This window comes from Simochromis diagramma, unplaced genomic scaffold, assembly GCF_900408965.1.
Source record: "Simochromis diagramma unplaced genomic scaffold, fSimDia1.1 OVJJ01000205.1, whole genome shotgun sequence".
Lineage (NCBI taxonomy): Eukaryota > Metazoa > Chordata > Actinopteri > Cichliformes > Cichlidae > Simochromis > Simochromis diagramma.
Genome location: NW_024386782.1, coordinates 3,937,538 through 3,964,717, shown reverse-complemented (window position 1 = coordinate 3,964,717; position 27,180 = coordinate 3,937,538). Strand labels below are relative to the sequence as shown.

General features: G+C 39.2%; 1 protein-coding gene across 4 annotated transcripts in view; it reads right to left on the bottom strand.

Annotated features, from left to right (window-relative positions):
* myo9b (myosin IXb) overlaps positions 1 to 26,828 on the bottom strand; it is a 31,345-nt gene extending 4,517 nt beyond the window's left edge. Inside the window, exons 1-30 of one of the 4 annotated variants that reach the window (XM_040017146.1) lie at positions 26,371 to 26,828; positions 25,345 to 26,185; positions 17,883 to 17,977; positions 17,660 to 17,722; positions 17,379 to 17,478; positions 15,108 to 15,208; positions 13,974 to 14,097; positions 13,664 to 13,753; positions 12,870 to 12,986; positions 12,462 to 12,596; positions 11,978 to 12,099; positions 10,309 to 10,450; positions 9,895 to 10,084; positions 9,619 to 9,688; positions 9,281 to 9,403; positions 9,164 to 9,203; positions 8,935 to 9,057; positions 8,677 to 8,757; positions 8,464 to 8,574; positions 8,223 to 8,345; positions 7,820 to 7,969; positions 7,497 to 7,639; positions 6,639 to 6,965; positions 4,654 to 4,732; positions 4,228 to 4,419; positions 1,795 to 1,880; positions 1,591 to 1,670; positions 852 to 1,036; positions 402 to 506; positions 69 to 239 (exon numbers count right to left, since the gene is read on the bottom strand). In XM_040017146.1, coding sequence (XP_039873080.1) covers positions 69 to 239; positions 402 to 506; positions 852 to 1,036; positions 1,591 to 1,670; positions 1,795 to 1,880; positions 4,228 to 4,419; positions 4,654 to 4,732; positions 6,639 to 6,965; positions 7,497 to 7,639; positions 7,820 to 7,969; positions 8,223 to 8,345; positions 8,464 to 8,574; positions 8,677 to 8,757; positions 8,935 to 9,057; positions 9,164 to 9,203; positions 9,281 to 9,403; positions 9,619 to 9,688; positions 9,895 to 10,084; positions 10,309 to 10,450; positions 11,978 to 12,099; positions 12,462 to 12,596; positions 12,870 to 12,986; positions 13,664 to 13,753; positions 13,974 to 14,097; positions 15,108 to 15,208; positions 17,379 to 17,478; positions 17,660 to 17,722; positions 17,883 to 17,977; positions 25,345 to 26,124 — 4,248 coding nt within the window. In that variant the 5' untranslated portion in view covers positions 26,125 to 26,185; positions 26,371 to 26,828. The remainder of the gene's footprint in view (positions 1 to 68; positions 240 to 401; positions 507 to 851; positions 1,037 to 1,590; positions 1,671 to 1,794; positions 1,881 to 4,227; positions 4,420 to 4,653; positions 4,733 to 6,638; positions 6,966 to 7,496; positions 7,640 to 7,819; positions 7,970 to 8,222; positions 8,346 to 8,463; positions 8,575 to 8,676; positions 8,758 to 8,934; positions 9,058 to 9,163; positions 9,204 to 9,280; positions 9,404 to 9,618; positions 9,689 to 9,894; positions 10,085 to 10,308; positions 10,451 to 11,977; positions 12,100 to 12,461; positions 12,597 to 12,869; positions 12,987 to 13,663; positions 13,754 to 13,973; positions 14,098 to 15,107; positions 15,209 to 17,378; positions 17,479 to 17,659; positions 17,723 to 17,882; positions 17,978 to 25,344; positions 26,186 to 26,370) is intronic. The other 3 variants (XM_040017119.1, XM_040017128.1, XM_040017137.1) reach the window with 3 other exon arrangements.
* Between the last annotated feature and the right edge of the window lie 352 nt (positions 26,829 to 27,180).

Genomic DNA, 27,180 nt, shown 5'->3' with positions numbered 1-27,180 from the left:
CATATAAATGAGCTGTACTCTTAAAGTATTTTAGCAACTGAGGATCGACTGAATGCAATAAAATTTACCTTTGCAGGTTCAGACGCTGCTCGTTTCTTTGTGGCCCTGATGAAGCCGTCCAGCACAGACTGGAAGAGGTTTACCACCATTGGAACTTCTCCCTTTTCAGTGGCTCCTGCTAGCGTGTTCACCTTGTTATGGAAGCCTTTCATCAGATCTTTGTAGTGAATCTGGGGCTTCTGATGGTGCCAATAGAAAGTGCAGTTATTCAGCATTTTATTTTCAAGCTATTTGGTCAGTAAAAGTGTAAAAAAAATAAAGATTTTCACAAGGAAAACATGAAAAAGCTGCCTTCCATATTCCTCTGTCATTTGAGCCAACAAGTTAAAACACTGACTGACCTGGACAGAGTACATGCCTTTGATGTTCTCTCTGAACTGCATCGTGGCTGTGAGAAAAATCGTCTCAGCTGGCGACAGATCCTTTCTAGTTTGCAGCTCATTCACCTGATGACAAAGGTGAGGAAAGTGTGAACAACTAGAAGTTTTTCTAAACGTGGATAGCTGATATTGAAGCTGAAGACAGGAAATAATGTGCTAAATATGGACAATATTTAGTGCCAAAAAAGGCATTTTTTAAATAACTTGTAAATCTGGTTTTAAGGTTGTGTAAAATAACTGGGCTGGCTATAACTGGGACCCATTTCATGTTGCCCATCTATGTGTACAATGATAATCTACCTAAGAAGTAAGTCCTGAAAATAGCACATTTATGGTATAAATGAGAGAGTCGTGTAGGTTTAAACTCAAGTTAGAAACCTGCTCCTTCTCCCTCTTAAGTTGTGATCTCACCTGATTCCCAAGGAACTCATCCAGTTTTCGTAGCTCCTTGCTGTCAGTAACCTCTTGGTCCAGAGAGGAGTCCCACTGCAACCCCCGTGTGGCACGGCTGATTCGAATGGTGGGGTTACGATTTGATTTCGCACTGTTTTGGTTTGTCGTTTGGTTAGAATGTGAAGTGTTCTTGGAGAAGGTGACTGTTGGCAGCAAAAGGACATATAGCAATATTAGTAATAACATTACAATAAGATTTGACTTAACTGAAGGTTAAATCCTGTAATTTTAATGAAATGCTCATTTTTTAAAACTATGTTGGTGTAGTAGGAATGGCCATGGAGGAGGGCTTTATCCAACAGTTAAAGCTACAAAACGTATCAAATACAGTTCTAAATCCAACATCTTTTGACCTCCTTCACATTTTCCAAAGCCTTCCAAAGGGCCAGACTGGAGTTTTTGACAGACAGATTTTGGCCCTCTGGGCTTTTGTGTGACACCGCTGCTTTAAGAGCTATTACACTAAACAGAACAAGTGTGTCAAACAGTGGTATGACAATACACAAGGTAAACCATGATAGGGAAGACACAACATTTACTTCCCTTTCTTCTCCATTTCCACACAAAAAAATGACTTTAAATATCTTTAAATATCTCCTACAGCCCATTTAAAGTTTACTACATGTCAGTCATTAAAGTGTCAGCAGTGTTGCATTATATAAATACACTGAATCTGCATTTCCAGACTTGTGGTTACCTGCTTTATCTGTTGGAGATTCACTGCTGGGGGATATTCTGGGTGCCATTTTCCTCAGGAATTTACCGAGAGACCAAGTCCTGCAAAAAAGACAACCTGCATAAATTCCATGTAGCAGAATATCATGTAGCACAATATTAAATTACCTCAGAACGTTAATGTTGGATTTTGAATTTTTATAAATTAACTGAGTGAGGGCTTCACCTATCAGGGGTGCTGGTGTCGTGATGTCCTATGCTGTCCTCATTGGTGTTGTGGATTGGAAGGGAGAACGTTGAGCCATCAGTTATCTGAAACGTAAAGATTTTAAAAACTAGAGCACAAATTGTGTAAAGAAGCCAACAACAACAAAACAAATCACGTTCTGATCCAAAGTGACAGTCGCTCCTTTCCCCCCCAACCGTGCTCCCCTGCTGCGCAAGCACCAATATCATCTTAAAGGCTTACATTTAAATTTACAAGTGCCTCCACCAAACCACACCCAATGCACATGATATAACTGCAGCACAATAGTGACAGTCCATCACCAGCTTCCGTTAAACGCCAAAGAAGAAGAAGCAGTCTCCGGTATCTTAGCTGTGTCCAAGTTCAGAGGTGTCTTTTGCATCTTTCGGAAGCCGCATTTGTAGGTCGATTACGTAACAGCGATGCGACAAAGGATGTCCAAACTCAAAGACTCCTCCAAATGCTGCGACAAATGCGTCCTCCCTTTTACCAGATTTGTGTCGGGTGTCTTTTTGGGTTACAAAATAAACTTTTAAGATATTTTTAGGCGAGAATGTAGCTGTGTAAACTTCAAATATTTGCCCAATTTATCAAGACATCACATATTTGCAAAAGTGCCCTGACGTTTTCGGAGACGTCTGTTACCCACCAGCTCGATAGCTAGCCGGGTGGTTAAGGCTCACTAGAGCCGGTGTTCCAGATTAACTGGCATCGCAGATCAACTGGCGTTGGTCGAACAGATGTGTGGTAGACTTGCTTTTAAAGGGCCGCTACCGACAAGCCAGCAAATAAACACCAAATATTAAATCTGTGACATTTGTGATATTACCTCAAACACAGTCCGTCAGTCTTGTTGCTGCTGAACAACAAAATGTTTAAAAATGTTGCGAGTTTACTTGGTGATATTCTCATGCACGAGGCGATCGCGAAAACGGCAAACAATTAACACCACGCCGATGCTGTTCACAGGACAGCAAGATTAAATGATCAGGAGAATCTTGTATTCGTTATCGTTCTGCTCGTAAGTTTTATTACTCCGATTTCAGCGTTTTCGCTTCACAACTAAAGTGTGCAGTTTACTTTGTGTACACTCAAATGGAGTCGAGTCAACTTGCGCCACCTTGGCCAAGTGCCATAGCCTACAGCCAGATTAACTTGTGACACACACATCTGCACCACGTCTGAATTTGTTTCATGCACATTTGTAACTTTCAATTTTGTCTGTTTTTGCGTCTTGTAAATAAACCTTTAAACTGAATGAAATGATATTAAGTATTTATTTTAGGCCTACATCAGTAGAAAATGCCAAATTATATACACATAGTTACAGTAATCACTACTCCTGTTGTTCATCATGATTTTAATTTTCTTTGTTAGAACAAAGAAATACGTTTGAAATATGACACATTAATATTTCACTAGTGTTGTAACATCACATCCTGTAAGCATAGTCTGCCTTTGTCTTTTAACTTGTGACACATGCAGTACAGGCTGAGTGGCTGCACTTACACCTGGAGCATTCAAATCTATACTATAACTACTGTTATATTGTTCACACAGCTGAATAAACGTCAAACAGAAAACTGATTAAACAGAAGTGTGAGATGGTAGAGAGTTTACTCCAAATTTCATTAAAAGTTTAATAAACTATCATCTTGTCTTTATTTTTAGTTAGCACATACCTTAAACACTTCAAGCTGTAAGCTAATGATAGTTATATAAGAGCAGATGCATGCTGGTGCAATAAGCTGTACGTTTTACGTCCAATGGATGCATGATCTGATTAGTCGACTAATTGCAAAAATAATCGGTTTCTAACAAAATAATCTTTTTGTGGCAGCCCTAATGTTAAGCAGTCATTAATAGACCAGGATGGCTCTGTAAAGAGGAAATCAACAAGTCATATTTGCATATATGCATTATCAGGGTCAAGGGGAACATATGTTACTTTAATATGTACAATTCCTTATAGTTAAATATTAATAGAAGTTTCAGTCCACAATTAAAAAGACTTGATGATAAGTTAATAAATCAAAACTGATTTAATAATGGCCGCCTATTAAATACTGTATGTTAGTTTGTGTTGCATAACCATAACGACAAGAAGTGACCAAACACACTGACATCAGAGCACATAATAATATTCTTTTCATATTCTAATATTCTGTCCTTGCTGACCCTCTCCTCATTTTGGTCGGAAAGACAAGAAAGATCAGAAATGAGCTTTAAAAACGGGCTTTAATATTTCCCTTCTGCTTGAAAGCAACAGCCCATTTTTCACTGTCCTGGCCTGCACAGCAGAAATCAGAAGTCCCAGAACAATCCAAGCTATCCAACCATTTGGTACATACACATGCAAGAGTTGCATGCAGAGAAAAGATCTGGTTGGCAAAAAAAATCCCTATATCCAACCTTGGATTTGAGGTCCCGGACATCGGCGCTACTGACCAAGCTCGTCAGACTGGCCACACAGGGACTTATGGGCGGCAGCGGAAAGCTCCAGTACTCGCTCTCCTTGGAGCCAGCAAAGTTACACATCAAACCACTGCGGGCGTAGGCTAAGCGCCGCTTGTGTTTCTTGCGCTTGCGGACCCGGACCTTGACCTAATTGGGCCAGGGAAAGTGATGAGGTACGAGGTCTGTGAGACCTCCTTTGATGTGCAAGAAGCCTCCTTTCATGTGTTTTTCACTGTAACATTAGCTCACAGTACACAAAGCTACAACACTATCATACATGCAGCAAGGACACTAACAATCACTCAATAAGAGCACAAAAATAATAAAGACAGGTTAAATTAAACTTTTTAGGTCAATCACTGATACAGGAGCTGATGTTACCTCGTTGACTGAAGATGAGCTGTCAGAGCCTGATGAGCTGATCTTGGAAAGTTCATCTGCAGACATGGACTTTTTGGTGCTGTTTGTATAGGGAAATAAAAGCAATGAGTGATTGTTTGACTAAATATAAAACACTTTCCAATCATTATTAATAGCATGAGAATCTATACTTTAGGATCTTAAGGCAGAAATACTTATTCAAGATGCTTAAACAGAAAGCATGTCATACAGTTAGACCCATAACTATTTGGACAATGGTATCATCTTTGTAATTTTGTCTTTTTAGTTTTGAGGCAGACTGTGCAGACTTGCAGCTTTAACTCGAGGGTTGTACCAGTACTATTGTACAGGGTTTAGGAATTACAGCCTTTAAAAAAAACCCAAAAAACCAAAAACACAGACAGTCCCCCATTTTCAGAGGCTCAAAGGTAATTGGACAAACTGACATAATTTCAGGTGATTTCATCTGTCCAAAATTTTTTTTGTCTTCTTTTCCAGAACTGTGCGAGCCCAATCAAGTTTAATGCCTTTCTTTGCCTCAGTGTAAACCCTCTGCTTTTATTACGCCATTCATTGGAAGCAAGTGGCAGAACCTGCTGCTGTTGTGCTTTTTGTTCATTTTACTAACTTTATCTCCATCTAACGTTGTTTTTTTTGGCTCACATTCAAGCAAATGAAGTGGCTGTCTTTTGTTTCCCCCAGTCTTTCAAAGTCAAGATCTAAAAGCCTACTACTTGTCTTCCTTTGCACTCTCAACGACAGAGAACTTCCAACACCTGATCATCAATGATGATGTGACTGCCCGGAGCAAAGTCTGAAATCCCAGCTGGGATTTGAAATCTGGAGCTGGTCTAACGATCATCGGGGAGCATGTGATCTTTGTGGAATATAAGATGGACCAGCTGTGGTGAGCCGATTAACACCAGAGGGAACAAAGAGTGCAGTTTGATGCGCTTTACATGAAGACACACTCTCACTTCCCGGACCACAGCTTCAGGACTTTTCAGGCAGACTGGGATGTTGATTGCGTAATAATTTCCTGCAGAAATGCATCCGTATTACTCACTAAGGGAATTTGTCCTTGCTGCTGGTGTTTGGATCTAGTGTGAATCCACACACTGTTTGGATTCCTCTGTCAGGTGATGCGGAGGTCATCCAAATAACTGTGGCTGTGGATAATGACCATCCTCTGCACCACATAGTGGAGATGCAGCTAATCACATTCTCAAACATGTGTTTGCACTGTGCTGCCACAAAGACAGACTCAGAAAACCTTGGTCATACCGCACGCCCTACATTCATTTTGGGATTAAGCTTCTTGCTGAATCATTTAGATTTGGACTCTCTGAGCTCTTCGCTGTTTAACTGAACTCCTTCTTTAGTGTGACTTTCAACTTTCTGAGCAAAGTTTTTTTTTTTTTTAAAGCTGCAGTAACAGACATTTTCCCGGCTATTGTCTCATCTTCACCCTATTCACATTCATGAAGGCGTCTCTTGATTGCAGACCTTGACAATGATACGCCTACCTGCTAAAGAATGTTTTGGACTTGCTGGGAGAGGTTTTTCTTAGCTAAGGAAAAAACGTGTCTCCCATTTTGGGCCTTTTGGTGTGCTTTGCACTCCCTACTCTTTAAAAATTTATTGGATTTCAAAAATCTCTTGGTGGGTTTCTTTTCAGCCTAACAATGGCCTCCTTCACCTACATCATCGTCTCACTGAGCCTCACGATCAGATTTTCAGTGAAAATCTAAAAAAAAAAAAAGTTAAACACTTATCTGCTTAATTGATCACTGAAGAATGAGGAAACAGGCATCCTATTAAACTTTTACTTTTGAGTCTTTGTGAGCTCAAAGTCTTCACTTCAAAAACATCAATAATAAAATGCACTGTGGTGGTTGCCCAAATTTGGACCTTGGACTGTATTCAAAACATTTTTCTGAGGCCATATTAGCAGAACCACTGACTGTAGAAGTTGAAAAACTTACTGAAATTTATTTCTCCTATAATTTCTTTGCCAGAGTGCTTCAGAACCTGAATCTCCTTCACTATGTCTGTTGTCCTTCCACCTATCGGCCTTCTCCTTGAATCCCCCGAAATCTTTGTAGCGCTGAAGTGTGTTTCCCTTAGTGTGGCTGGTGGAGTCATTGTTAATGGAAACTAGATCTACAGGGACGGAGAAGGGTCTGGTGAGTGATGGAGGGGATTTGCCTTGACGTTTCTCATTGCCTTTGTCCCGCTGTACAGCAAGACTATTGACTGGGTCAGGCTGCTCCATTTTTTCCTGCCTCTTCAACTCCCTTTTTCCGAAGCTGCTATTAAAAAAAAGAAAAAGATAAGAGAAAAAAGGGAAATGAATATGAATCCTAACAGTTTTTAACTGCTAAATTCTCATTTTACCTGAAATTTATTATTAAACCAGAGACCATTTTGCTTCCGTAAAGCTATCACAGATACAGCAGATTAGCACATATCCTATTTTGTCCTACTATTATTTAGCCACCAGAGGGCACTGACAAGCATATTTTTCAAATGGTGCATTTCAGCGTACATACCCTGATAAATGCATGCCTTTAAAAATAGATAAACTGGATTGTCAAGAGCATGTGTTTGTGAGCAAACACATATTTCCTTATAGTATTAATCTGAAATCATCTACTGCTTGCTTGCATGCCCTTGAATGCAGCACTCTGCGCCAGATAAATGAGCCTAATGCACTGAGTGTGGGATACATCATCAATTCAAAGAGATCAATCAGTGTAATGCTCACAATCCGAGTAATGGCATATCTGAATAATAACTACAAGAGCTGTTACTCCTGTAATGCACTTCAGCCACGTCAGTACCTTTCCCGTCCGCCCCGGTCTTTGGAGCCGCCATCATCCTGCTTCCACTCCGTGTGTTTGGACGCCTCCATGGACGTCCTCCACGCTGCCTGCATCAATGTAGCGGTTCGATTTTGGGTCAGAGAAAACTGACGCCATCTCCTCTGTAAGAGCAGAAATACTATTTTAGCCCTAATCAAGTATGTTTTTGACTTTGAGGAACATTTTCAGTTACTGGCACAGCAAGAAAAAAAAAACAGAGCCTAAGTGACCCAAATCTTACTGGCTCAGCCTCAGAGTTTTTTGTTTTTGTTTAGCAGTGAGCATAAACAAAAGTGCTGCACCTGTATGATCATTGTAGCATCTCTTTTGTGCAGAAAGTGGAACCTTATGAGGCACGTGCGGAACCAGCGCTGCAGGGTGATGATGCGGCGCATCACTTCTTTGTTGAGTGTGTCTTGAAGCAGTTGCCGTTGCTTTTCCTTAAGGAAAACCTGAGTAGATAAGAAGATGCCATACATATAATAAATGCAGACACATTTGTGCAGTTAACTCTTCTCTAGATTTTTGCACACACACACCCTGCTTCTCTGACATTTATGCGTGTTTATTAGTTTACTTGCGTCAGAATTCTAAAATGTATTATTGTAATTCTGAAATTGTAGTTATTAACGAACGCTTTTAAAGGGAGACCAGAGGCAATTTAATATGGGGCTGATTGGTTTGAAAAGCGATATTGTGATCTACCTTTGTTTTTCCTATTTGGTAGGTCTTCTTATCCAAAGCCATCCACTCAAACAGTGCAGTGATGTGCGCTGGAGTTGCAGCAGTTCCTTGTGGAAACAAAATCCTAAACTTCTCAACAAATTCCTGCCATTGAGAGAAAAACAGCATCAGAAGATGAAAATGAATGAATCAGTTGTTCCTTTCCTGAGGATGATTATTTATATACATTTATAAGTAGAATCACATTAAAACGAGTGCCCACCTCAAATGTGTATTTGGCACTGTAGCCAGACTTCTGGATGTGAACTATCTGCAGTAAGCCTGTATACCTGATTTGGTTTAGGACAAGTTTATCATCAAAGCACAGCTCCTTCTGTTTAAATAAACAAAAAAACAAAAAAAAAAAATGATGAAGTTTCTTATTCAGTGAAACATATAAACTTCATAATGATGATGCCACAGATTCACAGATTACCTTTTCAGCATTGGCGCGCACACAGAAAATGAAGAAAGGCTCGGCTTTTGCAATTCTGTCCATCAGAGTTGTGAGTGATGCCTGCAAGAAGCATACAAACAGTGAGCAAGTTTTCATTAAAGTACTTCATCTTAAACGGCAACAGAGTTTTTAAGCCTTTCTGATAGGGTGTCACTTGAGGATATCACCGTTAAGAATGACATAGTATTAAAATGTTTCCACACCAGGGATATTTTAGACGTTATGCTGAAGACAAACCTGGAACTGAGAGCCTACTGTAGAAGGATTTGATTTTCGGTGAGGATGGAAGATGGATTTGCTGGTTAGGTCGTGCCCCGTGAGACCAATAATGTGTCGGAGAGAACGCAAATCAACAAGGTTCTGTTTGATAAAACAAATATAACTGTGAGCTTCCTGACTCTAAAACAAAATCAAAGACTATTGATAAAGAATCAGTTAACATCCATGAGTTATAATGAGGCTTTACCTTTGGAATAATCTGCTTCTGTCGACCGCTTTTAGTTCTCCTGCAGAAAACAGACAGAAAGAGGATTATGAAAAACTGTTATATATAATATAACTGTTTAACCAAACGCAAACTCACCTTTTCTGCCCAGTACAGCAGACGGGCTGGCTGGTTTGGTCGTGACCCATGGCCAAAAAATCAAATACATCAACTGGTCGTTCATCAGAGTGATCAAAGGAGAAATCCAGACTCGTGCTGGTACTGCAAGAATGAGAGAACCTCTTTAACTTTATCAGCACAGAACCGTTCTTATGTTATGTTTTGTTTTTTTGCTTATATGACCATGTGAAACTTAACTCACTGGATGTTAAGCTTTTTATTCATCATCCAGTGCTAAACAACATATATCTTGTTGGTGTCTGCATCGAGACCAACTCCCAATATGTGCCATTCATGTACTTGTGTGTTATATTTACCTGGATAGTTGAGTCAAAGTACTCCGGCGCTTATCTAGTATCTCTTTAAAAGACTTCCGCCTTGCAGCAGCTGTGGCGACAGTAAAGCAAGCTAGTTGTACATTATAACAAAAATGAGAAACATTTCACTTAAAGAAACTCGACTGTCTTGATAAAGGCTGACAAACTCATTAAGGAAAGAAAGTCAAACAAAGGTGCCAATGTTGTCCTACAAAGGAAATTCACTTTTCTCTCTTTTTTTTTTAGATAACTGTCAACCATAACTAAACTACCCACTTAATTCTTCCCGTCGACGTCCCAGGTTCTTGAATACTGTGAGGATGCGGATGGCTGCTCGGAGGACACCCCATCTGAACTGTGCTTCCGGGCTGGAAGCAACCAAGTGATGGATGAAGGAGCGCTCACTGCTCCGTAGAAGTGATATGACATCAGGACGCATGTGCTCTGTGTTTTTCTTTCTGAAGTCCTAATGAATGAGAAATAGTAATGATCAGTACACCACCGTGTGTGGTTCACAGCCTTCACAGTGTTTACACATGTGTCTGACACTAAAAACTAACAATGCTTCCACAGTTTTCTCTGTGGAGGGAATTAATGATTTACTTGGCTGCAAAGAGTTTTTTCCCCCCACACTTCCTTATCAAACAAGGTTACTGCAAAGCCAAAAAAAAAAAAAGAATTTTACTCCACCTTGATGTGATATTTAACCCTCCCAGCAAAGTGTTGAATCACAAAAGTTGGCTCTGTGTGTGGAGATGGTTTGAAGTATGGGTTGTCCTGATGCTGCTTCTTTATCTTTTCCAGCAGACTCTTGTCTGTGGCCTCGGTGAGGCTGAAGAAACACAGTGAGAAAGAAAAATACATGACATAAGGCAGCGGTCACCAGCCTTTTTTGGGCCACGGACCAGTTTATGTCCAACAGCATTTTTACGGACCGGCCTTTAAGGTGTCGCAGATAAATACAACAACAACAAAAAAAAAAAAAAAAGAGGATTTATTGATAACACCCAGGAAAAGACCCAGGAAAACGGAGTTAACGATAAAAAACGCAAAAAAATTAAATAAATAAATAAATAAAAACACGCTAAAAAAAAAGATTAAAAACCAATAAAAACCCTGAAGACCTGAAAGCCTCAACTCTCGCAGCCCAGCACCAAACGACTCCTGGGGGTTGGGGACCGCTGACATATGGAATAAAAGTACGACTAAACAATGGTAAGACGAGATAAAGGCAACCGCAAAAATAAATAAAAAAAATCATTTCATCCCATAGTGTTTTTTTTTTTTTTTTAAACTGACGTTACATAGAGAAATAATTACATTTTAAAAAGAAGAGTTGGTTCTGGCATATTTGCTAGACTGACAATACAGAAAGTATACTGTGATGAACTGAATCATCTCTACCTGTTATTAGCTGTGATTTGCCCGAAAAACAATTCAAACTGAATTTTTATTTAATTAATTAATATTAATTACCGAACACTTGAATGAATTTTACTACAATTAAATGAACGCTACACATGAACTACAGCCGCATTAAAAAAAAACAAACAATGATTACACACAGAATTATGTCACGTATATCAATGTGTCTTTCACCAGGTCAAATAAAAGCCCGTCTGAACTTGTTTTTACTGCACTAAAAACTTCTTAAAGTGTGAAGAAAAACGAAAATGAAACAAAACAATCTGAATATGTGCAAAATAAAATTAAAACTTCCCAGAATGTGAGCTGCCTCGCTGGAGGTTTGTGCTCTCGGATACTTCTTTGATTTCAGTATATTTTTGGTAACAAATGACGTGATGCAAAAGGCAAAAAGTTTAACTCGTCTGCTAATACATAACTAAAGTATAAAGTGTGTCCTCACCGAAGTTATAATTGTCATTATAGGCTATTCATTAATACAAAATTTCTATTTTAACTACATTACCTTGTAATTAAACAATTAAATAGTTTCAATAATGTAAATTTTATTTGTTTCTTTAACCCCCCCACCACCAATATTAACAAAAACTAAACTAAGATTTCACACTAGTTTTAAAATACATTTTAGCAAAAGTAAAAAAAAATAAAAAAATAAAAAAATAAAAACTAACAAACAATATTTTAAAAAAAAACATGTCATAGTTTTTTTTCCCTACACAGCCAGCCTGAGGTGTTTTTTAAGTACTGAAACATTTTCTGTGTCTTGACAGTCTAATTAGAGTGTAAAACGAACACCTGAACTAATTAGACATTTTTATGTAACAAAACAATAATTTCAACAAGCAAATGAACTATGGAAACTGATTTTAAATAAAAAAAAAAATATAGATGAAAATTAAATTAATAAGGTCTACAGTAGTATGAGTTCACTTACTTGCTCTCCTTCTCCAGCAGGTCGAAGAGTCCGATCGACTTCTTGTCGAACAGCTGAACACAGTCGGTGTTGTCGCTGAACTCGATGTTTTTCCAGACAATGCCCTCTTCCACAAACTCCTCCTGGCATTTATCACAACACATTTACGCAATCACGTCATGTGTTACTGTGAATCAGCCTTCCAAGCTCAGGAATGCCGTTAGTAACACAGTGTTGCAATGATAGTAAATTGAAATTTATTGCACATATTCAATTTGTTGTCTGACTGCTCAATATTCTTTGATTTGAAAGTAAAGAAAAGAGAAAAACAGAAAAAAATGTGGCCATTGAGTGTATGTTGTAAAACATATGTGTGTGTGTGTGTGAAAAGCTGTGAAGAAGAACGTATTTCAGAACTTGCCAGTTAAGCGCACGTGTATGGTGTGTCCAGTTATAATAATGAAAAGAACTTTTTCTTGTTGTAAATGTGTATAAATAAACCTACTTGCTCAAGCCTGAAGATGTTGTGGTTGATGTAACATTGCAGTGTCTCGTTGGCGTAGTTGATGCACAGCTGCTCAAAACTGTTTGACTGGAGGTTTTCAAACCCAAACATATCCAGGACACCGATGGACAAACACTAAAAACAAAACAGCAATGCAGACAAATTCAAAGGCACCATACTCAAAAGTGTTAATTTATGAGCTAAATATTACATAGACCTGTTCCATTTAAAAAAAAAAAAAAAGCACACATATATTAATGGATTTATTTGAATCTAATCGTATAAAAAAAAACCAACTAAATGAATCTAAAGTGAAGCAGCCTGGCAGGAATGAATTTGGACATGGAAAAGTAAGGAAAGGCTTTTCATCTCAATTATATCGTTATTATATTGAATCATGCGACTCACTGAGACGGACTCCTCCATGTCTCGTCTGTTCATGGTCGCATGGTTGATGTGAAGGATGATCCAGTCAAACAGAGCGCCGTATAAAGATTGGGCCATGGAGTCTCGCATTGCGACGGCCTGAAAGCACAGGAGCATAACATTACAGTCACATAATACTAGCATCACGAGTGATTGCGGTGACAGTAACCAACAGCAAATGATTGCTCATCTTGGAATTGCTGAATCACTAATGTTGCCTTGTTATGGAATTTGGTTGAGGCGTGTTTTCAACTGGTAATATGGACGCTGCTAATAAAGTTACACAGTTACACACTGAATTTGCGTTTATTATTATATTTACAAAACACCACAGTTTTTGTCTTGGTCGTATTGTTGTATTTATCTGCTACACATTAAAGGACGGTCCATGAAAATATTGGGGACCACTGTTTTAGGGGTTTAATTCTATAAAAGTCTATGAGAGAAACAGGGCTCAAGCCCCTTGATCTATAATCTTAGCAACACTTTTCCTCATGAGTTTTGTTTTGTAAATCTTGGTTCCTGTAAGAATCAGAATGGAGACTAATTTTGGATTTTTTTTTTTCCATACACAGAGTCTAGTCATCTTGATGATGACGCTGAACATGCTGAGGCTTGAGGCTTCCTAAAAAGAAACTAACCAACTACTGGGTGACATCAGGGTGGCATCATCTCTCTCTTCTATATAGCTGATGATTAAAATGTGACGTTAATGTAGGAAGAAGGCAATAAAAGTTGACTTGTAAAATTAAAGATCAAGTTAACATTTAAACTACCTCATCTAGCGTGTACGGGAAAGCTATGGTGAAGCTGGCAGTTATCATTTTTCTCTTGATCAAAGTATTCACCAGTGATTCCTCTTCCACCTGGAAATAAAAAGAAATACATAAGTATTGAGGCATTTCTTCAATCTTCTGCAAATGCCACTAAAATTACAGACTGAGACATGTTTATTTACAAACCACACTGACGCAGTTTAGTTTTCATTTTCTCTGGAACTTAACTGGACCCTTTCAAGTGACCATTACAAATGTAGCAGTACGCAGTACACTGCAGTAACACTAAATCGGCTGTTTCTGATCATACCTTCAACAGGTCTGACAGTATAGACAAGACTTCAGGAGGTCCAACCTCCAAACGCGGAGGGTCCTCTGACTGAGTGAATGTGACGTTACCCAAGTGGAGGATGGCGGAGAGGATGGAAAATATGCTGCACATTGGACACAAACACAGTCAGTTAATCTTATCAAATGTATGAACCAAATGTCCACTTTGTCATATAATATCACAGAATTTCAATTTCAATATAATCTGTATCCGTAATATAATCTGTCTATTCATCCTCGTCTGCTTCCTCCCACAGTCCAAAGACCTGAATGGATTGTGGGAGGAGGCTGGAGCACCTGGAGAGAACATGCAAAGTCCACACAGATGGATTCAAACCCAAGGGCCTGTCTTGGGGCAGGCACCAGGCCTCCGCCCCTTTAATTAAATAAGTAGAAGAAAATTCATTGGTTTTTTTACTTTTTAAGTGTTCATATTAAAGGTGGTCAGTGTTCCTTAAAACCTCAGATTGCTCTAAATGACACTGGCAACATCTTCAATGTAGTCATCTCAGCAAAACCCACAAAACAAACGTATGAGCTAAATACGGATTACTTAAAACTGTGAACCATGCAAAGTTAATCTAGTTGTGCCCAAGACCAAATGAGACAGCCAAAGGACACACAATTACTTTTACATTACTGTTTAAACTTTTTTTCCCCCCTCAATCTCATCCACACATCACTGATGAACTGGTGGCATATTTAACATTGTTTTGTTGCTCTAAATATATCAGTGCTGCCTTTTGGGACATCCAGTGCTTCACATTATCTTAAAAGAAAAAAGCTTAAAAGCAAGCTGCATGTGTAAGTCTGCACCTCCTTCAATATAAAAAAAAGAGTTAATCATGACCAAATCTATGAAACCCTTTATTACTACTTTTGTTTTTTAAACTTCCCACCTTTTCAAACTATGAATTGCTGTGGGTGTTTTTTTTGTCAGGGAAACCAACCTGAACAGCATACAAACTATGTTGTTTTTGCTTTTCTGCACATGCCTTGTCCCGAGGCTGCCAGGTACTTTCGGACAAGCTCTGACCTGTTACTGACACTAGTATAGTATAACTTTTATTCTAGTCTGTAGCATTTTAGCTCTTTCTATCATTATCATACATACCGTTTCTTAGTGGAGGGCAGGAACCCAACCATCTCCATAGCTTGATGGAGCCTCCTGTACTCTTGCCCAAGTTTCTCCTCATCGTCTAAAAGCAGGTCTTCCTGTGGAACATGCAGAACACAAATACATGTTAAGCAAAGACAGATGTTTATGGATGTAGTTATATAAGAATCCACACACTGCATCATGCAAGAACATGCAAACTGAGGAATGCACAAACCTGTATGTTTGGTTTAACTCAGTAACGCTGAGATCAAATGCTTTCTGTGTGGATTTTTTTGTGTGCATGCACAGGTATAGAGTCTGTATTGCAGTGGGTAACGCTGTTGTTTCCATGTATACTTGTGCACTGGCACGTCTTCATGAGTGAAACTAAGCTGATCATGTTGGACTTGAAATACTGAGCAAAAGTCGCTTTTTCTGATACGTACAAGACTTCAGCAGTAATCGCGTCTTCACAGTGAACGAACTATTAGAGGAAAGAACACGAGAGCAGTGGCAGATGTATACACTGGCAGAATACAAGCTGCTGCACTATGGGCTCAAATTGTGGTAATAAATAATTTGTACTTCTAAATCAAATGCGTACTTGTGAACTGAGTTTTGTAACCTTGTAAACCAAAATATCTGAAAATTTGATGTTTGTGCATCTTTAGATGAGAATTTGTGTGCGTGTAAAAAAGATTTTTGTTTGTAAAAAATATTTATACAAGTTAAAAATATTTTTGTCAAGGTCGCACAGGTTGCACACAGAAAGCAAAAAACTACGTGTAAAACTCTGCGCTCAAGTCCCTTTTCTTGTGTGCAAGTTTAGAGTTACAAGTACAAATTTTGACCAGATTTTTCTTCCTTTCATCTTATTGGTCAATGTCATGTCATGGGTTTGGCTGTTGGAGAGGTCCTTTACTGAGCTTCAGGTCCTGGAAGAATAAATGCCCTTTTACATGCCAGCCCAGCATTTCCCTTCATCACCACGAAGGAAAACAGTCTGCGCATGTCTGAGTGTACAAGCACTCTTTTCAGGTGGTTAAACTGTAATTTTAGTTAAATCTACATCTATAAACAGGGAGACAATGGTAAAAGAGTCAGTGAAAAATAAACAAACATGCCAGACTTGTTCTTAAGTCCTGCATTTAATAATGTAATTTAGTGGAGAAGCACAGGCAGTGTTTCAGTTAAAAGTGCAGTTTTTCAGCTTTACGTGAACAGATGTTTATTTCCTGTACAGCAGCTGCATAATGAACAACCTCAGGTAAAGCATACATACACATCTACACTGACACAACATTTATGTTTATCGTTGGCCAGCAGGTTCAAGTCCCTTCACTGTCCCCTGCTCTGGTTCTTAAACGACAATTCACTACGGCTGGTGTCTCTAGCTTAACATGTCTCAAAACAGAATCGCCATTACCCAGCGTTTGTTCCTCAGTGGGTGTGTCGCCACGAGAGGAAAAACAATTAGAGACATGAACAGGTTGGTGGTGTACCAGGGGCTCTTTTTAGGGTTATGGTTCCTCTTCATCCTCACATAGAAGGCATGTTTTCAGCCCCTACAGATAGCTATTGCTGTTATTGCTATAGAAATGAAACTGAATTGGATTACTTTTACTCCAGTTTGTAGCATTGCAGTTACTGTTGCATTGTGTGGTGACATAGTATGAGTCAATGTTGCCACAAAATCCAGTCACCTTCCTTTCAAGTTATGGGCTGCTGGCTATGACACACGACAGATGAATGTCACATGACTATAATAAGGAAAACATATAAAAACAAATGTTTACCATCATTAAAATATAAAAGCTGCTAAAAAATTAAAAAATATAAATGGGAATATCAATTTTCCCTGGTTGATGCAATAAACAGGAGACACTCTTATCAGGTGGCTAACCTGTAATTTCAGTTAAATCTACATCTATAAACAGGGAGACGAGGGTAAAAGAGTCAGTGAGAAAAGTAACGAACATGTCAGACACGTTCTTAGGTCCTCCGTATAGTAATATTATTTGGAGGAAAAGCATGTGTGGTGTTAAGTGCAATTAAAGTGTAGTTTTTTTTTTAGCTTCATGTGAATATCTGTTTATTAATTATACTGCAGCTGCTTTCACAGGCTTCTCTTTACTTCCAAGAAGTTTCAAGACCCTGTAGGTCTGTTTCCATAAAACATATCTCGCTGGTTTTCACGCATTTGATAACGTTATATATGGCATGTATTTAAGCTGGTCTTCCACTTTCTCTCTCACTGCTGCTGTAAAGCCTGTGGATCAAAGGTACCTGTTTGAGGTAGCGATAATCCTGTGGCTTTAGAAGATGTAGCTCCTCCTGCTCGTCTTTGGACGCGCCCATCAGCAGATAGTAGAACACATGGAAGTTTCTGCAGGAGAAGCAATTTTGACTTCAACTTTCCTAATGACTCAGCGCTTTTATTGGGCTATGGTAGACATGAGGTTTCTTGTACAAATTGGGGAGTGGTGTGAACATGATTATTGCCAGAAGAGATTTTCTAAAAATTGCACATGTTTGAATCTTGTATTCTATTTGAGTCTTATTTATACCTCTCACTCTTATCTCTGGTCACCACACGGCATTTTTCCAGTAGGTACTTTTCAATAACGGCCCTGAACGAGAGACAAAGGAAGAGAACGTCAACAAAACCCATGAAGCTGCAATTGTTCTTTTGTGACACTGGAAGAAAAACTACTATGAAACAAACGGTTAACTTTGAAGAGACACGACTCAATCAGAGGTAGTCCATGAGAAAAACAAAGGGCGTTTTACCCTCTGATGACACCACTTTCCAGGTAGTTGAGCTGGATGAACTTCCCAAAGCGACTGGAGTTGTTATTCTTTGTGGTCTTGGCGTTGCCAAAGGCCTGTTTAAAACATAAAGAACATCAGTTTTCAGTAAAATAAACAGACTAATTTATCGGCAAGTTTTCCACAAACACTGGCACCCAAACACAGTAAATGTAGGTTTGTGGATGGCAGATTACTGTTACCATTAGTCGGTTTTATGTAATGACATGGATAGAGTTGGTGTAAATGAGTTGTGCTTCAGGGCCCATCTTATAAATCAGGAGTGAACACAAAAAGGAAAGCAAAAAAGCACCTTCACTTTATAAACTGTTTTTGTGTTTTCTGCACATATTTAACCTGTTTTGCTCAGAGAGGTCGCTAACAGCTGTTCATCTCTATTACAAGCAGGAGCACTGAGAACAGAAGCTCATTGAAATTGTGTTTGGCTCATGAGTTCATAAAAACTAAAACAAAAAAGAGAAAGAAAAGAGATTTGCTGTCATTTAAGGCCCAGTTCCTTCTTTGTTGGCTGGTATTTTCTGCCTGCTGTTGCTCAACCTCACAAATGTTTATTCAAAAACTAAAACCTATCAGCTAAGCGCTGATTAATGCATCCTTTTAAAATTCTCAACATCAGCTGGTTCTTATACCACCGTCTTTTTGTCTTTTATATTTGTTATCAATTAAACTAAGATTTATTTCCCTTCCTCGAAGGAATTTTATGACCACTGTCACGGTTATCAGGTCTCTTCTTAGTCCCGCTATTAAAAGTCTCAGATAAAGGCCCATAATTGTTTGTCACTTAATAGATGCTGCTGACTCATCCATGCCAACCATCTAAAGCTTGCATGCATGTGCGACAGAGTGAGACGCACATGGATTCTGTCTACCAAACGGTCCAATTTGTCCCCCCAGATTATTTGAAAACTTTCTAAAAAGGAAAGCAAAGTTTTGGGGGCTGCTCATTTAAGCCAAATCAGAGCACTTAGGTCAGTTTGACTGTTTTAAAGACAAAGTCACCACCCTGCCACTGAAGTAAGGATGATAAATTGTCTGTGTCACTGTATTTTTAGCATGATGACTGTGACATTAAAAAGTCATGATTCAATTGCTCTTTCTTAGGAACCTCAGGCTGTTCAGGTTTTGTTGTAATGGGCGATGTTTACGGGAATTAATTACGTTTCTTCACACTCAAAGAAAGGTAACTGTCTGCATTTTTTTGGGTAGTGATTAAATAGTTTTTCCTAATCAGGCCCAGGTGAGAACAGTTTGGGATGTCTGAGGGACAAACTAAACTAACACCCCTTCTTTATCTGCTCGGCTGACGGTCATGTCCTAACAGGTCAGAGCAGCGGTGCAGACAGTGAGCTAGATACGCACACGGCTCTGATCACATGCCAGGAGGAACAACTTTAAAAATCACTGAAAAGTTCTCAAAATTACACCCATGTAAATTTCGACAGACTATCAAATTGCCTTTTAAATTTCAGATGAATCAATTTCACATAAAGAATAAAGGCAACTAAATAATGTTGGTGGATGCAGCTGGGAAAAAATAAAAGGTATGTGGAGAGACAAAAAGATAGCTGGTATGCAGTATAAAGTATAAATAAAAAGACTTTATACTGGGATCAAGACTCAGTGTAACGAGCTGCTCCCTCTAACACGGGTAACAATTTTAACTTAACCATCACAACACTGACAAACGCAGATGGTGTAAAGAAAACCAGAACAAAAATCACAGTCATTACAGTAAACCACCAATCTGTGAACATAACAAAGACCAGGTATTCTTCCTCTCCCATCCTCAATCACATGCTGGAAATGTGCACTCACTCGTCAAAACTCAGAGAACCCGTGATATGCAGAAAAAAGATGGAGGTCCTTTATAGACCCAAAGATAATGGAGGTACTAATTCAGGTAGATATGTAGACGCTTGTGAGGTTGGTCTCTATGAATTAGCCTTGAGAAAAAGCAATTACCATAGTGGGAAATACCAGAAGTGAAAGAAGTTATAATGGGGAACTTTTTTTTCCACATTGAGGACATGCAAATGTAAAAAAATAAGCTGTTTTTTTTATTCTTCATGAAAGAAGAAGAAGAAAATTTCAGTGATAAATTTTAATACATTTTATAGTTTATTATTTTTCAAGCAGTGCTAAGATTATGAAACAGGTTTTAAATGCCGTGTCGTGTTATCTGTTCTGGTCCTTTTCAAAGAAAGTTCATGGTAAATTGGGCCGGCTCACTGTTGGACCGACTACCAGCCCATTCACAATTTAAAGCAGTATTACCGAAACCAGCAAGAACTGTAATTAAAGTTATCTGAATACAGAAGACAGTTGATGGAGACAGGATGTATATGTGCTGTGTGAATATGAGTGCAAAGTATAAATATGTAAATGGGACATGCAGTGATATAATGAAATATAAATTATACTGGAGAATACGTTATGTCTGTAGAGTGATTATGTATTGACTCTAATGCAGGTGTTTTTTAAAAATAATTTCTTATTGTTGTGTCTATGAAACTCAATGCTGCTTGTGTAAGAGGAACCTGCTTCTTTCATGTTTATGTGCCGTGGCTGTTGGATGGTGTGTGTACAGATCCCAGGTAGATCAGCTTAGACTGAAGCTGATGGAGATCCTGATTAAAAACAAAAAAAATTGGAAATGAAATTATAATTGATGACAATAAAAATAAAGTTGCTAATACACGAAAAAACGTGGCATTAATGTCAAAAATTCCTCAGATTTTGGAGTAGTTATTTTATTCTTTCATTAAATTTTGTGGTTCTCCAGCTTGTGTGCAGACAGTCTGCGACACCTTTCACCGCTGATTTGAATATGAATATTATATCAACAGCAGCAACGTTCTGTCTTGTTTTATTTGACTAATGCATTTGCATAATACAGTACTGTTTGACTTATTTGTTCTGTTAGCAAACTAATATACGTAATCACACTAACTAAAGCAAAAAGAAAAAAGAAAAGTGTGGTAGAGGATGGTTATATGTAAAAGAATAAAAAAAAAAAAATCACCTAGCACGTTGCTTTAAGCTTGTATGATTTGGCTTTTGACAGTACAGGTGAGAGGTTACTGTCATGACAATAAAAAAAATGGTTTGGTGCTTTTATTGCTATAGGTACATAAATGCTATCATGCAGCTAATATAATCACAATGCTAGGTGATTGCTAGGCAACAAAATGACATGATAATGTCTGATATAGTTAATAACCATCAGGGGCCTGAGATTTTTGTCACGTTTGATTGTCCTAGACCAAGACTTGGGCAAAGAAACAAACACTGAGACAGACAGACACGTTCATCATGTAAAATACATCAAGCACATCATCTAAACGCTCTCGAAATCCTGCTCATTTAACTTCTCCTTTTTTGGGGGCCAATTCCCACACTAGGAATGGTTGGCTTAGCTCATGTTTACCAGTGAACACCTAAATGTCGCAGTTGCTGACTTGCAAATCAAAATAAGTAATGGAACTGGTGCCAAATGGACTGTGGAATACTGAAGGCGGAAAAGGGGAAAATGGGACAGAGAACAGCTTCAAATAATCTGTAATCTCCTTCGATATGTGGACTTGTGAAAATCCATGATCCATGGATTAAACTAACCAGGGGCATGGATTGAAAGAGTGCCTTTATTAGAGAGCAGAGGGATACAGAGAGGGAGAAAAGTGATTTATACTTTGTTCTTTATGTTTAGCAGCAGGCCTGCCCAAGCACGTTCTGACACGTTCCTGTTTCTTTTCTCTACTCTGTTTCATTCCCTTACAGACAACACCCTGCAAATCCTCCCAGTGGAGCTCAGCAATCTCATTCCTGATCACCAATACCTACCCAATCAATCATTCACCATTTCTGGATAATGCAAGGTGTTGTCATCTGCGGACTAAAGACTGCAGATTTTAATGACACATGACAAATAGTCTGAAGTCAGTAGCAGTTTCCTAGCATCAGGAAGATCAAAGCTAGGTGTACTTTCCACTACGTGCCAACAACAGTTGAGATAACACTGAAAGTTACAGGGAAAAAACAGAAGGCCCAATATTTTCAGATTTTAGATAAAAAGGAACAAGTCTTGAGGCGTGACTCATGCATACAAGGAAATCCCAGCGGCTTAACTACACAACAATAACCCCCCCCCCCCCCGAAAGAGATTAACGTCAACTGATCCGGATCGCTACAAGAGTGCCTTTTTCCTGCTGCAAGGCCAGACTTTCTGTGGTAAACACGGTGGCGTGACAACTCAGACATCAGTAAAAATTGTTCAACATTTTGATGGTTAAAAAAAAATAAAGAAATAAAATACAACAGATAAACCACAGTAAACACAAATAAAGATATACTAAATAAACCACACAGCTAAATCGGCGCTTCCCCATAAGCTTTTTGGGAACAGAGCACAACACACTATAAAAGGAGGTAAAGCTCAGCTAACAGGAAAAATATTTATGCTGCAACCTGTTGGAAGGAGAAACTCGCTCAACTTGTTTAGAGCGAAGAAGAATCCATATTTAGCAACTGTCCAGTGAAAAGCTGGTCCTTTGGGATTGTGTTTGCATGTGGGTGTGTGAATGTATGTGTGCGTGCATAATCGGAAACAAAGTGGGATGATATCCTTTGTATGAGGTTAGTTGCTGTACCAACAGAGAGATAAAGCCTGTACATAAACTCAAACAGAGCATTCTTACACATTTTGGTAGCTGGGAGAGATTTAAGCAAATCTCTGTCACCAAGTCAGCGAACTCCTCTCAGTCCTTGAGCAAATACAACACACACTTAGACACGTTTAAAAGAGGAAAAGCATCTGGCCTAGTTTCATGTCTGCTCTCTGTCATGCACTGTGCAATTGTGCAACAGGCAAATGAAACAGAAAGCAAGTGGGAAATGTGTCGTTACTCATTTACACGGACACTGTAGCATGACGCTGGTAGAAACAACACAGACTACAGTGAAACTACAGCGGTGGGTAAAAAAAAAGAAAAAAAAGAAGTGGGAATTCCCAGCCGGCAGACTTTGCTTTACTTTCTGGTGCCTTCAGATTTTGGGAAATTGTTTGAGCTTCATGTAAATCCTGATGTGAGATGTCATGATGTCCTGATGTGAGACATGTTTGCAAAACAAATAGATCACAAACAAAAAAAGCAAAGCTCATTTGTTTTCCTATTCTAATGTGATGGTATTAATAGCTCTTCAGAGCTTTTCACTAGTAAATGATTACAGGAGCTTCCTTTAGAGCTGAATTTTTTTGTGGTTTTTCTTGATTAAGCTGAGGTTTCTGCTGCAGGAAGTTACTAGTCAGTGGTTTCACTATTTGGAACATTCTGCATTTCATTTGCATGTCTAAAAAAGGATAAGAAAACAAAAATCACCCTCATCTATCAGAAAACTCGTATCAGCACAAGTCAGACCTCAGCTTGAAGCAATCTTTCTGCTTTAGTCACGTCACTCACAGCAGCAGAATCAAATGATCAGCATTAGTCTGCTAGTGAGATGACATAATCACTCTCTAAAAACCAAAATTGTCAAACTTGCAGGCCTGCAAATGCTTGTTTATGCTGCAAGCTGAGGTGAAACTTGAACAAATAGCACAAAAACTGACAAGTCGACATCTATTGGTGCCTGCGATAGTCTGCTAGCTACCAAACCAATCACAGAAGTTTTCAGTGAAGCACCCCTTTGTCCTCCAATTTCACTTTGCAACTGCCAGGAACCACTTCCCAACTGGTTACAAAATCAATCAAAATCATTGACGACCAATTATTTTAGTAGTCGACGCGTCGTTTGAAGCTTTGTAAGATCCGAAAGCAGTAGGATAAACGTCAAACAGACAACTGATTTAACAGAAGTGTGAGATGATCGAGAATTTACTCCAACGTCCTGTTACATTTTGGATAGCAAGGAGTAGCTGGCTGACTTTATTAAACTCAACCGAGACAATCTGCTAATTTCATTAAAAGTTTAATAAACGATCATCTTGTCTTTATTTTTAGTTAGCACATACCTTAAACTGTAAGCTAATGATAGTTATATAAGAGAAGATGCATGCTGGTGCAATAAGATGTATGTTTTACGCATTATCTGATTAGTTGACTAATCGCAAAAATGATTGGTGACTAGTCGACTATCAAAATAATCGTGTGTGGCAGCCCTACTCCACAGTGTAGCAGCTAACACATTCGGATAATATACAAGAAATCTTGGTTTGAGACCGGGAGAAAACACAAATCCCTGTATCGTGGACATGTTAGAAAGGGCACCCAGTGTGAAAATCTGTGCCAAATAACACTTGGTGAATGCGGGCATTTAGTTACACGTGAAACATGAAAGAGCACACGGACTCCACACAGAGGAATCAGGAACCCCAGGTAAACCACGCTGAGCCACTCTCTTTGGTGACAGTGCTAACCACTACACCACCATCAATGGCAAAAATGCCATTGATCTGAAGGTTTTATGACTTTACAGTTTGCAAACCACAGTGCAATGTAGTCTAATGAAAGTAGTGTCAAGATGTATAGATTTAACCGTTTCCCCACATTTGTCAAGACATTCCCTGCTGTTAATCCGTCTGATGTCTGGTGTATAGCTGCAGCTTTCTAAGGGCTTGGCCATGGCCCAGGTGGAGGTTTTGAATGTACTTTTTTTTTGCACTTCTTTTATCTTTTTTATTTAGTGTATGTTACAGTGGTTTTACTGCTTTGCCCCACTGTACCGTCAGCTCAAGCAATGTGTGACCCATAAACTAAAACAAGTTTGACACACCTGCTCTAAAATTAACCAAAACTAATATGTTTCAACAAAACTTAAAATGTTATTTGGGGTTTGCAGTATGTGCTGGTGAAGAAAAAAAAAAGAGAGGGAGAGAAAGAGAGAAAATTGGGGTTACAGGTAGAAATACTGAAAATATGTTTTCAGTAAAAGAAAAAAAAAAAAAAAAAAACCCAGAGAGGTAGATGGGTGTGCTGCTATCTGCAAGATCTAAAATCTAAAGTGATAATTTCTCATGCCAGGAAATCACCTCTCTTTTAAAGAAAAGGTTGAGTGTTTTGTCAAATGTCACAAAGCAAGAACTGATTTTTTTTCCAATCGTGGGTTTAGCTCATTCAGTTTGCAGTGATATTTAACAGGTAATAGAGACGCTGTGAAAAATGTTTGTGGCAGTTGGAATCAGTCGACTTGGTGAACTGTTTTGGTGACTCAGGAAGCAACAATGTGAATTCTTCAGTGTTTCTACACCTAAATGATAACAATCGAAGGTGATTTTTATCAGATGTTGTGCTATGTGAGAAGCTCTGGTATCTTGTTGCCTCTGCCTCTTTTGAGGGGGGGCAAACTCTGGACTGCTCCAACTTTTATTTTGAATTTTTTTTTTTTTTTACATCAGTGGTTTGAGCAGCATCACATAACAGTGACCTACCTCCAACACCGGCCCGGACCCGAGGATGGTCCTTTCCAGCCCGCTGGAGTACATGTTCTGGCTGAGTGAAGTCAAGCAATGAATGAGATAACTGCTGCTTTCAGTCTTCCCTGAGCCACTCTCACCAGTTATCACAATACACTGGTTAGCCTGCCTGTTCAGCATAGCGCGGAAGGTCACGTCAGCGATGGCAAAAATGTGAGGACTCAGTTTTCCCAGTGGCTGGTTCTCGTACATTTTGACGTACATGGGGTTGTAGTAAACAGGCAGGAACTTATTGGGATTGATGGCGATGAGGATCTTGTTGGCGTAGGTGTAGATTTTGTGCTTGTAGAAGCGTTGGCGTAAAACCTCCAGAACATTCTCCTCAGTCAGTGTGGAGAGGCTGCAGAGGTCATCACACTCCCCTGTGCAGATCTCTGCTCTGCACCCTCCATTGTTGACCTGCTTCTGCTGCAGGATGAAGTAGTACCCTTTGCTCTGAGGGTGCCATTTCTGCACCTCTCTGGGCCACAGCAGGACTCGCTCCAAAGGGGAGTCCCCTGCCTCCAGCGGCCTCTCCTTTCCCCCGCTCTTCCTCACCTCCAGCAGGTCGTATGCCTGGTTGGGGTCCAGGTCCAGAGTAACCACAGCATTGTGGATGACCAACGCCACGGTGTCCCCAACACTGATCTGCAGGGGACAGTAGGCAGCTGTGTCATACGACACCCTGGGGTAAATCTGCACAACACGGGCCTCTTCATCATACTCTAGGGCCCCAGATCCATCTGTAGTGCTCATCCTGATAGTCAGAGACAGTCCTCAGCATAACTCACTGCTCCAAAACCTCAGCAGGGGTCCGCTGTGTAAGCGCGCACACACACACACACACACACACACACACACACACACACACACACACACAAAATCAGGAAAAGAAGGACAAACAGCAGTGTTTAAGTTCCCACTATTCCCATCTAAATTCCCAAGTAAACAGCCGCACAGGTAAACAGCACTAAAGAATTAAAATGCCAAAACGAGCCTCACCTTTTGAGCAAAACCTCTCATTTCATCTTTTAAAAGCAGAAAAGGCGCTCAGAGCCGCGGGAAGACGAAGATCTCTGCACCTCCGTTTGGCGCTAACCGACTCCTAACACACTACTTTTAAGGAGGAATAAATAAACAAACAAAAAAACTACCTTCACCTGAGTGTTAAAGTAAAAGCGAGCCAAGAAACTGTTAAGAGAGACTTTCAAATGAAGACAGAATAATTTCCCAGCAGGTCGGCGTCGTCCTTCCTCCTAGAAATCACAACTTCGTTCAGAAACTCAGGATTTACGTCTCCGCGTCGTCCTGGTCCGAAAGTTAGGTTAACGTTACTTCCTACATTTCTACACACGCACACGCACACGAACAGCAACACGCCCGTCGATATTTTCGTACGTCACTGACCTGTAAAATATTTATCTTTGAATAACAGCAAAGAAACAAAAGCATCACCAAATAAAGAAAGAAAGAAAGAAAACCACAGAAGAAGTTACGTTAACAGACTGAATGAGAACTTTAATTGCCCCAATTTGTGTGCACAGGTGAGCGTGGGGTTTCAGCTCCATCTAGTGGAGAATTGGAGTATTACAACCAACTCACACCACTTTTAAATGTATTTTTAAAACCAGTAACTACTGTATTTACACTCCTTATCGTCTTTTACAGAATATTTCTGTTTTCACTTGGATTAGGAAATCACTAACACATTTCATTAATGCCGTCTGTACGTGTCTAGTCCTAAAATAAATTTAATATTCTTTTCACATTAAATAAAAAAAAAACAAAAAACTTTTTACATTATACCATCAA